The sequence below is a fragment of the Atractosteus spatula genome, chromosome 9, assembly GCF_055471065.1.
Source record: "Atractosteus spatula isolate fAtrSpa1 chromosome 9, fAtrSpa1.hap1, whole genome shotgun sequence".
NCBI classification, from domain to species: domain Eukaryota; kingdom Metazoa; phylum Chordata; class Actinopteri; order Semionotiformes; family Lepisosteidae; genus Atractosteus; species Atractosteus spatula.
Genome location: NC_142714.1, coordinates 41926893 through 41944512, shown reverse-complemented (window position 1 = coordinate 41944512; position 17620 = coordinate 41926893). Strand labels below are relative to the sequence as shown.

General features: G+C 40.9%; 1 protein-coding gene across 1 annotated transcript in view; it reads left to right on the top strand.

The window, feature by feature from the left end:
• The window catches only part of irs4b (insulin receptor substrate 4b), a 32283-nt gene extending 15160 nt beyond the window's left edge, over positions 1-17123 (top strand). Inside the window, exon 2 of the mRNA XM_088925468.1 lies at positions 10342-17123. Within this exon, the coding sequence (XP_088781594.1) occupies positions 10342-10346 (5 nt within the window). The 3' untranslated portion in view covers positions 10347-17123. The remainder of the gene's footprint in view (positions 1-10341) is intronic.
• The last annotated feature ends 497 nt before the right edge of the window (positions 17124-17620 follow it).

Below are 17620 nucleotides of genomic sequence, written 5' to 3'. Positions count from 1 at the left end.
AGCAACATTAAATGTTGTTAAAGTGAGGCTTGCTTACTTGTGTTTTTGTCTCAAAATAACTGTAGTTAATCAAAAATGCATAAACACTTTGGTCTTCAGATTTTGGTAACTATAGATAGCTTTAAAAGCAAATGATTATTGAACCTGGATCTCAGATGGACCCTTCCAATATTAACGTTTTTTTACTTATTTGGCTTTTTTTTGTATCATTACGTATTGCTGTTGGGTTTTCTGGTAATGTGTGCGATGCATCACACAATCATTCCTTCATTTTGGGCGGTCTCTTTTTAGCAGCTTTAAGCTGTAATCTAATGGCAGATCTGTGCCATTTGGCACAGTCGGCACTGCTGGGTCCCAGGAAGGCACCTCAGACAGATTGCCTTGGGTGGTCCCTGTGTTACGCAGCCCTGCTTTTTTTTTGCAATATCGTTGATCTACTGTATATGCTCATGACGCCTAGCTGGAGGTTCCCGTTCTTCTTCATCCGTTTCATGCATTTTAATCAAATCACTGCTTGTGCTGCTTATTTGCCATTATTATTGTTCTCGCCCAAAATGATCATTCAAATTAGAAATGTAATAAACCGGCACTTTTACGAGGCCTGTCTGAACTTCAAGCCTTGCTATAGTTGTACCCCCTGCAGCACTGAAGACGCTTCTCTCCAAGGATGCACTGGCGCCGCACGTAAAACCTCATTACAGCACAGGTCTCGCGGCAAATTAGTCCGTATGCGTGGATGACAAGCTGTGTTTGCACAGCCAGCTGACCCAGACAAACGTACCTTTTTATCTGCAGCTATTTGTATTCATTAGCTGCAGCCTCTTCTTTGTACTTGTGATGCAGCTTCTGTGTGGGTCACTGCCAAATTGTCTGGTCAGGGGTACTGTAGTGCTTTGATGACTCATCTGTGTGGTGTTCAAAGTTCAGGCGTAAGGTATATGAAAACAGTGGCCTTGACGTACACCCGAGTCCAGATTTGGAGCAATCGCATGTCCGTCCATGTCTGACAGCTTGGCCTTTGGCATCCTGCAGGGCCTGCTGGGGTTGATACTTATAATACTGTGATGGAAGGTGAGTGCTGAAGTGGAGGTTCACAAATTGATAGGGGTGCTCATTTTAATGGTGGGAGATATGTGCTATTTACTTTTAAGCTATCATTTCATGTTCACTGTCATTTTAGTAAAACAAATTCATGAGCTGTGAACGTGGCTTTAATACTTTATTCTAAACCAGATGGTTGGCATTGAAACTTTTGATTAAGTTATTTGGGGAAATGTGCATGAATAATTGTACTCCGGTTGTAAGCTTTTGTGTTTAGTATAAGAATCTGCACTGTGTAAAACCTGAGATGGATGAAACCGCTCTGTATTGAGACTTGTGTTTCCCCCAAATGACAGAAGCTCAACTTAAGGGAAATCGTTTGCTGTTGACAACAGTTTCCATTTCAATATCTTCTTGAAACCCATTTCTTTAGGTCCTACTTCCCCATTTCCTTTGGATTACCCAAAATGAGAGTCTGAACTCCAGAAACCACATTTGCTCTTCCCAGCACTGCACGCGTCCCTTGCCCAGTGTGGCTGGACCTGTGCAGCCAATCTCCTAGTCTCTTTCTCCTCCAGCAGCAGGGTTACTGCACTGGCATTCAGCATTCCATCCAGTTGCTGCAGCAGTCTCTGTTCACCTCATGGGCCAGCCATTCCCTGTGTGACTCGGCCCTGCCAGGCCAGAACCCAGCCGCCAGCTTCCACGGTGCCAGTGTTCTCTCCTGGTGTAGCCGGACACAAGCCAGCCTCCCATTCCGATATTCGATGTGGCAGCCTCTCCAGGCGAGGGCCAAGCACAGCAGGCTATAACTGCGCTGTGTGGGATTTTCGGCTTTCTTTGCGTCACTTTCTGACTTGAGTTTTGTGCTGCATGCCTGGCCCTGTATTCTTTCCCATTATGCGAGTAATTAGCATGTGCCTCACAGATCTTGGAACTCTGGCAGTGAGCTCCATTTTAATTTGTCGCTACACACTGTAGGCTACAAGACGGTGAACTGGATAATTTGTGGTTTCAGTATACCAGCTGAGAAAAGGAAGCAAGTTACCTACATTGATTATATTAATTCCTAGATTTTCTATTGATTCCTAGAATGACACTGTGTAATGATATACCATTTTGTTTTTTAGAAAGTGTAAATCTGTATACGAAATGGCTTATAAGTAAGCGGTACTTTTCGTTTCCTTAACTTAATTATATGTAGTTGTATTTGCATGAAAGTTCTACAGGTTTGCACTTGTTTTGCAGTCCTGCCAATAAACCAACTTTGAACTGTGATGAAAGAGAGACGTGAGACGGAAGTGGGCTCCTGGTTGGAAAACAGCGAGTCGAGAGTTCACAGTGCTGTGACCAGCAGAGTTCATATTCAGTGGAAATTGTTTGTGAATTTGTGAAGCAGTGAGACTGTGAGCAGTGAGTGTGTCCAATCACCTTGTGACGCTGCCTGTCACAATATATACGTTCACTTTTTTTTATGGATAGTGCTACTGCTTGGGTGCATGTATAAAAACTCCCTGAAGTAATTTCGAATTGATTGTTAAAAGATCTAAATTAAAGGTTTAGTTTTATCACAAAAAATAATGCTTTGAACCCTTAAAAAGGGTGTACACTCAAATTCAAGGAAAGAGTGCCTAAATGCTTTTGTCAGACAGTAAAGGCAGTTTTAGTGTGTTGTAGCTCATTTTATGCGCGCTATGTAGAATGTACTTGCTTTATTGCAAAACTGAATCTAGTATCCATTTTTCAGTGCTATACCGAATGTACACTTCATCACATCACTGCTTCAGCTGCTAACCCAAAGGACCCAGATTCTTCTGAATCCCAAACTCTAATGTTTTGCAGCAGATAGGATGAGCGCAGGCACAAGATGCCGAATAACACTGTCAGTTTCTCTCGTGTCAGTTGCTGCTCGCAGCCCATTGCGGTCATTTCTGGTCAGCACTGGGCATCACGGAGGTGGCGTTTCTGCCTCCTTCTCTTGGCATGAACTGCAGGGGTGGTACTGAGCTGACACTTGCTTGACATCTGTCCATAGCATCTCAATCACATTTGGGTCCTGTAATTGGAAAGACCAGTCCAGGACCGCAGTTTTTATTTCCTCCAAACATCAGCTGTAATTTCTACTCTGTGCGCTGACCTGCTGTCAGGCTGATGCGTTTTTTTTATATTTGGCTGCCTTTGTGCGATCTTCAGTAGAGAAGCATTTCTAAACTGTGTGGTACAAAAACAAGACTGAATCTCCTCTGTGTTTGACAGAGGAACAAGGCTGTTTTCTTTAAAGGTTGTGCACACTGCAAGTCTTTACTGGACAAAGTTTTGATCTTGTTTTCACACCAACAGGCTTATTGAAACTGTGCCCGATTTAAATTTTAACCATCATAAAACGTTTAATTTCTTGAGAGTGGCCTTAGAAAGTCTTGGACAAGTTCACTCAAAATGGAAGGATGGATGGTTTTGGTAATTTTCCTGTTGAATTGTCCAGTAAAAATGGTTAAAAACCTATGAAATTAAATCTAGTTTCTTTTTGATCCTCAGTTGTATTTTTTGCTTTTTTTTACTCCATTTGGATTCTGGCCTTTCGGTTAGTTTTGTCGTACTATTGCATCTGAAAGGAGCACTGGAGTTTTATCTTCAAAAAAAAGTTTGAAAATGAATGAATTTTGGTACTGCCTTGTTTAATATTCCAGTCACACATCCATAGCCAGGTATTTATCATTAGCAGTCTTTTCTTACATTTTTTGACTCTTTCTCAGTGACTGCATTGTAATTCATTGCAGTGGAATAATTGAGTTAAGTATTTCAGTGTATCGGTATAATCCATGCGATGTGCTAGAAGTCCTTCAGATTTCTGATTACAGAATGAAGTCCTTACCATCAGCCAGGGCTGCACCTACTCTGGCCACATCTAAAGGCCTTCTACTGTACTCTCATGTTTCTTAGTTGATGTAAAATACTCGTGTGACCTCGGGAGACCAAAGGGCCTTCCTAAATTGCAAATGTAAGATACCGCAGGGTTTTCACATGAATGCATCTCAATACTAGAATATCGGAGCATTGTGTAGTTGTCAGGATGCTTTGCATTTGTCATACCCAGAATTTTCACTCCAGAATCCATGTTTCTGGAGTTCACTGCAGCAGGGTTCTGAGGTGGATTGGAGTGGAAGTGAGTGGTGTGTGCGCACATGCCCTCGATGATTGCAGCATTGTGCCTTTCATCTTTCCTGCAGGTAAATCCCTCTCTGAGTGAGTGTAGGCGCTGTATTTGAGAGCGCAGGAGCCCGTAATCACTGGCAGTGAGCTGCCAAAGGAAACTCCCTCAGGGCAAGATACCTGCGCTGCTGGCGAGAGGAGAGAGAGGAAACACTGGCGCATCCTGCCCCCTGCTCCCCCTATTCCTGGAAATCTTCACACCGGGCTTATCCACATGCTTAATGCCTTCTGTTAGGTGGTCTTGTTTTCCCACCCATTGAAGTTTGTCAGTTTCATCTCTGAACCACATTATCCACAGTTGTCTGTAGAGCTGGGGAAATATTGAGAGACTTTAATAAATGTTTTATATAAGCGATTGAAATTATCACTATATCTGAGGCTCCTCTAGCCTGGTTTCCCAATGAAACCAGGATATCAGCTTTGATAACCATGTCTTTTTCTGCACTCCCACAACAATTTGTGTAATTCTCTTTTCAGGTTCCAATGCACTTCCATTTGAGGAAGTACCCTATGGTCCCCTCGTATGTTTTCTCTGTTCAAGACTTAAATTGTTCTGCTCTTTTATCCTGTCAGTGCAGGACATTCCTTTCAGCTCAGGAATGTATCTGTTTGCTCTTCTCTGGAATGATTCCAGAGCAGCAGTATTTTTTTTTATAATGTGTTGACCAAAATTGTACACAATCTTCTAAATGAGGATCTGTGTTCTTCTTGGAATGCCCAAGGAGCACTGAAGCAATCTGCTTTTATTACCTCCTGCAAATTTAGAAATGGAACAAATTCATTTCTTGTAAAAAAAAAAAATTCCAGCACTGTCTCTAAGTGGTTTTTTTTTTTTCTCTGATTAAAAATACAGGCCTGCTCTCTTGAATGTGGAATCTGGACAATGATGAAAACTGTTAAGAGCCAGAACAAGGGTTTACTTCCTTTCTTCTGCTTGGGGCCACCCTTGGCACCAGTGCTGTGGCTGAAAAAAGAATCGTTCTTTATACAGGCTCTATTCGAACAGCTGTTTCTTGTTGGTTGCATTGAAACCACTTCCATTGTCTGCTGTGGAGTACTAGTGCATGTTTCGTGGTTTGTGCTTTGCTTTGAAATGGCACACCTGCCACTTGTGCATTTAATTGAATTGACACTGCAAATGGGAGAGGTAAAGGGACTGATCTAGTGTGATCAGGAATAAAAATTTTTATTTGAAATAACCTGCCAGCCAATACTTTGAACAGTCCAAACAATTTTTAGTGTATTTCGGTGATACAGCTCTTAATAGTTGATTTTGGGAGACTGGAGATGCAGCTTTTTTCCTATCGCGTGGTAGGCTCGACCGCTTCTGCTCCACTGGTTTTTGAGAATAAACAAATTTTGCACAGCATTTTACCTTGAAGTCCTGTGCCTAACATGGATTTATTGTGATGTGTTGTCCGTCACCTCAGCATTCAAATATCCATATGTTTTGAATACATATGGGCAGATCTCCGATGACCGATTTTATACTAAAGCAGATTTAAAAAGTAGGCACTCATGAAGTCTTTTGAATTTTGTCATGTTCTACTACACCTAGAGATAAGGTTTTTGTGTTGTGTAGATTCACAACTGAAGCTGTGGAAAATCTAAACTGTTAGTGAAGAGAAGTCTAAACTCCAGTACTAATCCCATAATCCATGCTTAGAAAGAGATGTTTCAAGGCGACTTGGCAATACTCTGTAAGGCTGACTCAATCCCATTTTGGACTTCAGTATCCGAGTACTGAATCTCAGATTCCATTCTGTTTGAGTGTGCCACACTGTCCGGTTAGGCCTGGAATTATGATGTCTGGTCTTTTCGATTTACCCTCTTCCAGACCAGTGGTGTGTATACCGAACATCTATTCTGTATTAAAGTCCAGACCCGGATTTATTGTAGTAAATGATACACTGGGAAGTACAAAGTGGGAGTAACATGGGTTCTAAAATTAAATCTGCTCGTTGCATCTCCGATAACATCCACCACAACAATTTCAAATAATTTAACAACTTGCTGACAGAGCTGCTCTGAAGAGGTTAAGCTCAACACCTTGAGAGACAGCTTTAACATCTCTTGTGATGGAAGTTAATATCCGACAACGCTGTCAGGGACACAATAAGGGTATTTGTGGTAAGCCTGTAACAAGAAGCACTGGCTTTAGAAATAGAGGCAGTCCTCAGCCAGTGAGAGTAGAGTCTGCACCAGAGCATTCTAAGGCTCCAAGACAGGATTATGCCTTCTTATCTCATTAAAGAGGAGCAGATTCTTGATAAGAGAGAAGCAGCGCAAGACTGGAAAGACACCTGGCCCTTACTGTATTAGGACAAGAAGGAAAAGTTGTCCATAAGCCACGGTCAGCACATCAGTGGTAATTGTGCTCACTAGCCCTTGCTGTACATTGGGTAAGGACCAGACCTCTCCTCCATCAGTATGAACATGTTTCGTTATATAGTAGCTTAAGCACTAACTAATGAAAAAACCTGGAAAAGGTGGACAGTACAGTTTCCCAGCGGTATGTCTGCGTTGTAAAGGTTGGCCCTCCTGCATGAGCATTGACATCAGGCCCTGTGTGATGGCAGAAGACTGCAAACCTATATAGATGCGTTTATGCATCTTCATCTTCCTCTCTGCTATAGCTGTACGATCTTGGTGTCAAGGCTACTACTTTTTTGACATTAAAATCCATTAACAAAGCATTTCCCCTGGTTCCATGATTAGAGAGATCATGTTTGTGCAGAGCTCTATTGTTATTCAAATGAGTTGCCTTGATATAGACTTAGAAAATGTAATGCGGCACCAAGCGCAACAGGTAGTGTGGCCAAGTACCCTAGTATTTATTCCCATATCGGGTACCTTTTCTGCTTCATCTTGGAGATTCCATCAATTGTATAAGGCTGGGATGTCCAGTGTTTACAGGGAATACTTGTTACTGGGAGGTGTGCTGGGCTGTGCCTGGCTCAGTTGCTGACTCGCATCTTTTGCATGTGACTCATTCTGCAGGAGCAGTTGACGTGTTCTCTTGATTCTGTAGCATGACGCCAGTAATTCTTTAAGGTGGAAGTAAGAAGTCCATAGAAATCTGTGCACTGCAAATTGAGCCTCAAGAACCAACGACGTGCCGGAACAACTTCATCTATCCTGAGCTGAAAGAGCTTACATTAAAACATCCCAAAACTTCACACAAATACGTTTAGTGTTTTGTTTTAAATATTCACCTGATAACTGTCCCCGATTAGTTTCTTAACTAGTTTTCTTAACTAGCCCTAAATGCCTGGATAGGATGCAGGAATAATGTTGCACTTGTAAACGTGTGTGATATCAGCCAGCTCCCTGCGGTTATCAAGGCAAGTTGGAGTCTTCCAGCTCTCATAATGACATTTGTCTTCTAATAAAGTGTCACTTATATTTGACTCTGAAGTGCAAAAGCATTACCCCTAGGTTAATACCCAAACAGCAGTCCCACAGAACAGATTTGTTAACCATTTGTTTCCTGCTTTTGTTTTGGAAGTCCCTTAAAAATATTTGACTTGAAAGTATAAATTTGATTGTGTCGCTGTGTTTGTAATCAAATAAAACTGAACCTTTGCTTGGCATCTTTTGTTACTTTGATCCATTGTAAAGGTGAAAGAAGAATAGTACAGTAATGAAATCTGGACTGAAATTAGTGGGTTCATTTGGAAATCAGTATTACCCCTGGACATTCCACTTATTTAGTTTCCCCATTGCATTGTTACTTTCATAAAGGGCCAGCTTGGATATCCATAGTGTGTCTGTTGTGTTTTGCTTCTGGAAATAGGAGCAAAAGTGATAAAAGCCGAGACCTTAGATTGCTTATGGAGTACTGTGGCTCTCACCAAAGGCTCCGCAGGGTCACTCCTCTCTTTTCTCTCATCACTTTCCAGCTGCATCCAGCACCTTATAACATTTCTGACCAAACCCTGTATAGAAACCAGACGATTTTAACAATTATAGTGATTTGGGTGACAGTGATGCTAAAAGAGACAAAAAATGTAGAGATTGGCGAATACTTCAGATGTTTAACTTGATTAATGCCATGTTCAAATAACTTTAAAGAAGCACATATAATATTTAATGGTGTAGAGTTAAGTACCTCTACAGGACTGATAATCATCATTTCCTTAATGATATACAAACTCTTTACTCGGAACTACTATATCATTTCGAATCTGATAGCCTATCGTGTTCTCTTTTTCCTGGGAAAGCTGTCCAGCTGTCTTCTGTGACGCAGCTCCTCCAGTATTGTGGAGCAGTGAAGCTGATTGTTTGGATCATCTCTTAATCGGAAAAACCTGCGGAAGACCCTGCATCCACAAGGGGTATTCTAAACCTCTGCCTGTTCATGGTCGAACCATTTCCTCCTCTGAACACCCTCTTCAAAAGCATCATGAAATGAGTCCAGTGGCTTGAAGTGCGGCGACAGTGGTGCGCAGTGCTGGCTCTGAGGCCGGACAGTGCGAGTAAACACTCTATCCACAGCAGACTGACAGAGCTGAACCGTTTCGAAAGCATCTGTATTGTGCTTGGCCTGGTATTGTTTCAACAAACAAAGCTCTTTATCAGACACGGACAATGGGAGTTGTCATCCAAGGCTATGACCACCGGAGCCAGTGGAGCGAGCGAGCGAGCAGTGCATAGACATTCCAGGTGATGCGAGGGTGGCGATTGTGAGCTGTCGTTACAGGAGGGTAGGGTGCGAGGGATGTACAAAATAGGTCAATGATGTCGGCTGCTTTTCCATTAAAGTCATGAAGAAGGCTGTTTTGGTGTTCAGGACTTGCCCAATGCCTTTTCATCTTATTTCACTCAAATCACAGTCCTCACAAACTATTTCTTCAGACTTGTTAAAGTATTTTGTTTCTTTTTTCCAGATATTCCAAAGATAAGTCAGACCTTAGAATGTTTCTCCTGCCTTTTCTGTTCTTTTAATTCTTGATAAAGTACTGTTTTATTGACGTTAAACTAAAATGCTTCAAGTATAAATACATGTTTAGCACAGATCAGTCTTCTCTTAGGTCCTTTTCAGACTTAATTGAATTCTAAAATTTATTTATGTATTGTTTATTTTTTCCATTTCAAGAGATGATGTGAATAAGTGTAACTTGAGCAAATTTGTGGGGGAAAAAAAATCCCAGCATTTAAAAGAAGTGTTTAACTTGAGGAAAGTTTACTTGTTTCCTGTAATCCCTGGTAAAGGTTGAAAATCCAGTAGCTAGAAAATAAAATTACAGGAATGCTTGTTTGAGATTTTCAGCTGGTTTTATTAGGTAATAGAAAAGATGCAAATGTTTTTTTTTAAACTGCATTACCGTGAAATTCCAATGGAGATAACTTTGTTTATTGTACGGTATGGCACAGACCAGAGTGTCATAATTGTAAATTAAGAAACACACAACAGGACAGTAACCCACAGCGAGATCTAAAACCTTCAGGTACTACATAGAAAAAAAGGAGAAGAACAGGCTGTTCTGTAAAACATGATATCATTACTTCCTGTGCCTGGATTTGCCTCATGCTGAACTGTTGTGGGATAAACCTGATTGAAAAGATACCACAGTACTGCCAAAGATTGAAAAGTGCTTGTGGAAATAAGTTAATGGTACCAGGATTTTCAACTATTAAGGATATAGTGGAATGCCTATTGATGATAAGAATAATTACTGGGAATGAGTGAGCAACTCCAGTCCCTAGTGGCTGCATTGTTTTCTGGTTTTCATACCACCTCCAGTTTTAACTACTTAGTTGCGTTAATTATTTTATTTGAATTTTTAATCATTTGTTAAACAAAAGATATTTTGGGCTTCATAGCCCAAGGGTTAAAATCAACATCTCTGGCCTAGATTATAACCAGATGTTAACATAAAAGTTTGGTCTTTTTGATTAGGGGAAAATGTTTATAGTGGTAGTCTGGAAATACACTTTTCTCTTTGTTACACTCATCATTTAGATCATGTTGAACTTTAAAAATATAAATTTAACGTGTCGGTCTTCGGCTTCATGATTTGTAAGTTAGATTTCAGACATTTCTCTGTACTGTGTATCCTAAATGTTTCTTCTCCGTTCCCTTCACAGACTGAAGAACATGCATCGAGTCCGTTTCCAAACCCGGCTGCTGTGGTCTGACCCTGCGACGGCAGTGAGCTACAATGCCCCTTTTAAGCAGCCCCCCCCTTTCCGATTTGACCCCAGCTGCAGACCCCTCAAACGCACCCCAAAAGAGAAGGCTTTTTTTTACCTTTATATCCAGCAGCAGCACCAACAACCGAATAGCGATTATTTAAAACCAAGTACTTTTTCTAATCTGTGGAGTGGTTGCTGTTTTGAGTGGAGCACCTTGACGTGACCTAAAGAATGTTTTTTTTTTCCCTTGAAGAGCCCAGGGCGGTCAACACTGAGCAGTCTGGCCTGCTGATCAGCCAGTAGAGTTTCCAAGCATTACATCCAGCATGTTATTATTTATTTCTACTTTGGTTTCTTACTCTGAGGATCCCAGTTTATCCCACAACAGTTCAGCGAGGTTCAAATCCTACCCACCACCTCGGAATTGTTGCTCCTATTTCTGCTCTTGCACTTTGAGGCTCAGGTGGCAGAAAGCAGCTCTGCTAAAGCAAAGCCTGGTCCAAGTGCAACATGCTGTGAATTCCTGAGAATGACAGTCAGGCTGTAGAACCCCCCCCAGCCTTACCCCATTTTGAGTCGACCACTTGCCAAGTATGTGTTTGACAAATGGGGATCTATACTTGGACTTTTAAAATTCACTCTCAGCCAAACGATCTGATACTCTATCCAGCCCCCAATACCTACCGAGCAGCAGTGCCAAAGGCCAGTGGTTTGACCTGCTTCTTGGTGTAAGCCCTGATGTTTCTCCTTTTACACCTGCGATACCGGTGATCTGGTGTCAGAGTGGGGTCGTATGATACAAGCAGATGCTTTTCTGAGTGTTCTCTCTCTTAAGGGTTTCCCGCTGTGCAGCGAAGCAGCTGGAAAGCCTAAAGAAAGCCCTTTTATGGAAGTAACAGAAGTGGGAGGGAAAACCTTGCTCACGGGTTCAGGTGACTTTCTGTACAGCAGAGGCAGGTGGCATCCTGGCAGATGAATAGTATTACCATGAATATGCTGGTATTTCCATTCACACACTTATCAGAAACTTCTCAGACTTTAATAGCTACTGCAGGTTTGCAGTTGTTATTGGCAACTAATTTGAGCAGGCCTGGAAAACAAGTCAAACCCCTTATTGTCACTGCAGGTGTTGCCACACGTAAGTGAGGATTTTCTTTCCTATATAAAATATATTTAAGTTCGTAGTGCAAATAGAGACCCATGGATGAAAACACATGATAGTGTGTGGAAATACCCAATACTGCTAGAAAGATTGAAGTACTTTCTTTAAAAAATGCAAAATGCCTAAGTGAACCCTGTTTTAATAGTCTCATTTGTTTTTGGTACAGTCTGTCTCACCATCCTCTACAGTAAAAATATATGAATACTCGTTTTGTTGATGAGATTAGCCAGATGTTTCATCACCTGGCCAATGTGAGCTGGTTCCTCTTCCCCCTATCCTGTCTGATTCCTGACTGGAAATTTTTTGCAAAGCCCTTTCATGCCACTCTGTCCTATTACAGAGAATTGTCTCCCAAAGTGCTGTTTTTTTTGCTTGTTGTCTCACCACTGTTGCTGCTCCAGGGAACAAAGCCTACAGGACACGTCTCTCGATCACCTTTGCTGTCTGCTCATGCTCACCAGACAATCAGCTGTTGGGTAACGTGGTGGGGCAACGGCTTGTAACAAAAGGATCTGATACAGGGTCTGGAGCGGCCATTCCAATGGGTTTTCCATGTTTACCTTCCTTGTGAACGGATAGGTCAAGGCAGGCTGTAGTCCTGGGCTGTGCTCAGCCATGGCAGAATGTCTTCTGTATAGCGTTTCCCTACCTTGTCCTGGCCCCTCCTGGCTGGGCAGGGTTCTGATCCAGCTCAAGTGCTCAATCAGGTGCTGGTTGGACTGGAATCCTGGCCAAGTCAGGGTTGGGATGGGGGTGGGGAGGTTTTCCATTTCAGTCATCACCTTCAACTAGCAGACAAAAACAGTGCTCTAAAATCCACATAATTTATTCTGTACTAATGACCAAAAAGTCTTCTGATTTTATCGTTTATGGTGTTGTCCATGTAGGCAAAAAAATTGTTTTTAAGTGTGGGGTACTATCATTTCTGTATGGACAAAAATCACAAAAACTGGAGTTTGCTGTACGCTTCATGCAAGGTTTTGGAGATGTACAGCAGAACGAACTGGTACGAAACAGTTTACAGGACTGTTTTTTTTGGTACAAAATGCACTATTTTTATTTTGTGGTACAGAACACTATAAAAGTGGGAGCCTTGTTTGTGAGATATTTCCACCCTGTTTGCTAGTGGTTAAGACTCAGCTGTCCATTCTTGATCTCTTTGCCATGGGATGAAGTCATACATGCGTGAATTCGTCAGGAAGAGCAGTGGAAACAACAGCAGCACCTCACGTTTTGTTTTTGATTTCAACTGACAAACCTTAAATGAAGAATGCCTTTGTGTACAGTTGTACAGGTTTCTGAGGGCTGGTTTGTACTGCGTCGTCAACTAAAGCACACAGTCGATTCGTTGAAAGTCTGCACAAGCTCATACCCCAGGAGTTTTCTCCACGCGCCCAGTGCCTGTTGAAGCAAGGAGATGCCTGCCGTTCATCAGTAGCACGTTCTCCCAAAGAAGTGGGCAAGAAGCAGCATTACAGGCAGGGCTGGGACTGGCGGAACAGCAAGAGCTGTAAACTTCCTGCGGACATTTAAAGGCATTTTTATGGAAGCTGTAAAAATGACATTGGCATACCCTTTAAAGCAGTGAGAAATCGGTAAGGATGAGAGGTTCCACAATGCAATGTTGTTGCAGGAGACTACACGGAAAACACTAGAAAAAAATCTGATTCAAGTTACAGTAACCTCACACATACCTCATTAAAGCTTTTTATATAGACTGAGAGTTGACAAAAGAGCATTACCTAGTCTTACTATTGCAATGGCTTGTTTTTATTTTATTTTGATGCACATACCCTGTGTTCCGTCAGAATCTGCTCATCATTTCTTTTTGCGTGGTACAAATCTGGCTCTGTAGTCCTGGGTACTTACTGGAGATCGTGGAGAAAGGAGCTTTGGTACTCGATGGCAACTCATGCCTCACTTTTTCTGTCCGTTTCATTTTGCTTGTATCCTTGGTTCTGTTTGGAGTAGATGCTTAAAATGGGAGGCTAAAGCATAGCACCGGCACTGGCTTGTTTTTGTGAGTGCAGACACAAAACAGATGGATGTGCGACAGTAGCTTTTACTGCAGAGGGCAGTTGAGAACAGGAGTGTACAGTACAGTATGTGCTCTTGGGGAATTCACTGCAGTGATTGACAAGGCCATGGCCATCTGCAGTGCCCTACTTCTGACTTGGCAAATATAAATCAACCAGCATACCCGTATCCGTACCCTTACTCGACCTGTCGTAATTGTAAGGTTGCCTGGCCTTAGTTTTCTTGTTTCCCTATTGAACCCTGTTCAAACAAAACACGAGACAGGGCATACGTACTTGCCCTCTTGATGACAGAGTCCTTCAATATTAATATAAAGTACACCCTACTTGCAAAAGAAAATAGTTTAATACACAAACTCGCATCTGAAATGATTTTCTAATTGAAACAAATTCGCTCGTATTGATTTTCAGATAATTTTAATGTGACTTGAAAATCTACAGGAAAAACGTGTAATGATATAATTAAATTGTGTATTTATAGTACTTTTCTCATCTTTGTTGTAAGCAGAGATTTTAGCATTTAAAATACCCCACCCTACCAAAATGGTTCGTTTATTCCACAGCCACTTATCTTGGATATTATTTGTTTATTTTATTTTTAATTGAACTATTCAAGTACAGTCACAGAACTATATACCTTTGTTATTGCTTCAGTTGAGAACTCGACCTTTTGGGTCATGTTGTGCAAATGGCTGCTTTAGGCATGACCAGGGGGCTCACACTTGACTCCTTGGACAACTGAGGAGCTGTACGATTTCCCTGTCCCTCTCCGACACCACTTCTCCAGTCATTTGACTATATAAAAAATGTAGTGTTACTGTCCAGGCCTTATAAAATCCCTTTATAATCTCCTCCCTTTAAAAATATTTTCCCAGATGGACTGAAGTGATTAAACCTGGCAGAAAGAAGAGTTCCATACTGTTCCTTTGTAAACATGCTGGCTGTATCCATTCCTTAGGATAGTCCTGTGGTTTTTTTTCTAATCATTAAGACATATGCATATCTTACAGTAATCAAGTACATAGTATCCCAGGAAGTTTTGTTCAGCAGATAGAGTGAAGTGGTAAGCAGGATGAGAGGCAAGTACCACAGTGCAGCTCTGTGTTGCACATGATGGAAAAAACACATTCAGGTTGACAAGTCACACTGCTGGAATACAGGTGAATTTAAGCCATTTTCAGCTTTCAGCTTATTGTGTAAAAAGAATATTAACTTAAACCTGTCACTACATGGTTTAGAGAAGCCGTCATTTGTAGAAACGTTTAATCAAAGCTTGATATACAGTATAGTGCTGAAAATGGGCTTTTTTGGTTTCACAGTTAAACAGATCTTTTAACAGTGTTCATAGCTCATACATTACAGGACTAATGTCACTTTTCTACCAGACGGCACAGAGATTTACATTTGAGCATCACACAAAAGGATTTATGTAATTGAGTGTACTTAGAGCAACAGAGATTTTGTACAATGGCACTGTCAGTCCCAAAACGAGAGAATTATTTTTATCGCGTTGAAGTTTCCCCATAATTAAAACATTTTTTCTAAAAATGAATGTAAGTAATGCAAGACTAAAAAATATGTACTAGTATATGTCTATACATGAAGCACTTCCCAGTGCTAGATGGTTTGTATTCGGCAGGATTGGATGTGCGTAGTGTTTTTCTTAATGGATGCGTACCTCAAACATTTGTGATGGTAAAGTCCATTTCCACAAGCTCCACAAACACAATTACAAAAAGACCTGCCTGCAAATACTGGGAGTGAAGGAGCATTCTCTTCTGTGATAACTGCTATGCAAAACCAACTGGGTTTTCTCCGAACGACAGTGTTACACACAATCTGTGCCATGCTCTTTTTCCATCATGTGGTATAAAGGGCTGTTTGTGCAGTGTCCCATCTATTCTTCTGCGTGGTTTGCAGTGTGACTTTGTTACCTGCACAATGCCAAGCTACTTTAGGCAGACAGAATGGGGTATCTGGGCAGGGCCAGAGCTGAACTCCTTTGCTGTTCACTTTTTATACAACTGCGGGCATAAACAAATATACAGTACAACCATCGCAAATCTTGTAAACTTGATATTTTTTTACAGAAAACTTCTTTCAGCTCACAAGTTTTGTTTTCAGTGGTACTTGGGTTTCTATGCACTTTAATTTAGAAAATATTGCAAAAGTAGATGGACATTGGGGGGAAAAAAGTTAGTTGGGCTTTTACTCACAACCTCAGACATGAGTACTGTTTTGTCATATGCAAGTAAAAAGAAAGCTGTTCTCCCTTTCAGTAAGTTGTAAACATAGGACAGATTTTACAAACAAAATGCATCTGGATCTTTTAGTCAGAGAATAGTATGCTACCTTTTTATATTTTTAGGATGTTTTGTTACAGAATGGATCAAATTACCAGCCTACGACAGCACTAAATATAACACAAATTATCCCAACCCAGCTGAAACAATAACCCTTTCCAGTTTGTGAGTCCTTCCAGCATTCTGAAAAACTGAAATAATTGTGATTCTTACTTTACAAAGTTTGAAGTTGATTGTTTTTTCAGCTTGGTCAAGTTGATTTATGTTTCCCACAAATTACAATATACCTCTTCGATGAAAGTGGAAGAAAAGTGTTGTGGCTCACCAGAAAAAGAAGTGGAATGAGCTCAGCGGTCACTTCTGCTCATGTCCCAGATGAACCCGGGTACGAAGGGCACTCGTGTATAAAAAGCTGTTTATGTTAGGGCATAGAAGAGAGAAACTGTTTAGTTAAATTAATGTTTAGCATAATATTTAATTACCTTTGGCCTTGGTACCTTTTTTCTTGTTTTGAAATATTTTTGCATCAAATTGTAGTGTCATGATTTGTTAAAATATCTGCCATTTTTGAAGTAAAAGCACTGATTTAGATGGTAAATAAAAATAATAACCTCAAAAAAATCTACGATCAAATGTACAGGTACAGCATAAACTTTATGCAACGGTTTTGAAATTTGTTTTTATCTAGTTTACAGTTCTGAATTAGCTGTTTGGTATAATGCCGGATGGGTTTCTAAAAAGTACGAGAAAGTTAAAAAAAAATCTAAAAACATATCATTTAAGGAAAGAAAAAAAAACCATTTTGCAGTTTTGTAAACCTCTGTACACTGTTTTGTATTTAAATTTGATTTGCTGCTGTAAAGTATAAATAACTGATGCTAATGATAAGATAATGTCTTTGCTATGTTCTGTGTGTTTAATTTGATAAATGGAAGCTGTTATTTAGGCTGTACAGAATGGAGGTATTCACAGTGGATGTGTGTTCATGTGTGGATTATTTCTGCAGCGAGTGTCTTTGAGGGAAAGGTCACTTTTGAACCAAGTCTCTGGCTGCGTCTTCCACTGTAAATACTGTTGCGTGGTTTTCCTATTAATTGAGCCATGGTGGCATTTTGTTGTTTTCTGGGGGGGCAGGGGGATGAAGATGATGACTCTGGAGTGCTGTATAGTGTGCATATTTATCTGGCTTATTTTGCTTTCAATAGAGCTATTGCAATAAAACGTGTTCATGTACCTTATGACTCCTTCTTTGCCGTCTGGTTTTGTGTTTTACATGCAGAACAAATACTTGAGTTGGTTGTGATTGAAAAGGAAGCTGAAAAGAAGATTTTAAAAGTACTCCAGCTTCTATCCCAGGTACAAATACATAACAAACCATACAAGTGGGATCAGTGACAGGTGAACTTGGACATAAGAGTAAACAGAGCAGTCCTTTAATGTGTACACCTGGCTTACTCACTGAGTAAAGTATAAGCTAAGCGCCCTTTTGGAGCCTTGCCTACACTTCATCCTCCTAATCTAGACGTTGGCAGCTTGTCAGCTTTTTTACTTTGAAAAGAAATCAACCTTATGTTCCAGGACAAGACTTCATCTCTTCTCTCTCTCTGCCCTGACGACTCCCAACTTTCCATTGGTGGTACTGACATCCTCCATTCCCAGGGAAAGATCCTCTCAGGATCTCGCAGTCACACCCTGTCACTGCCCCGTGATGGACTGGCGTTCTTGCAGAG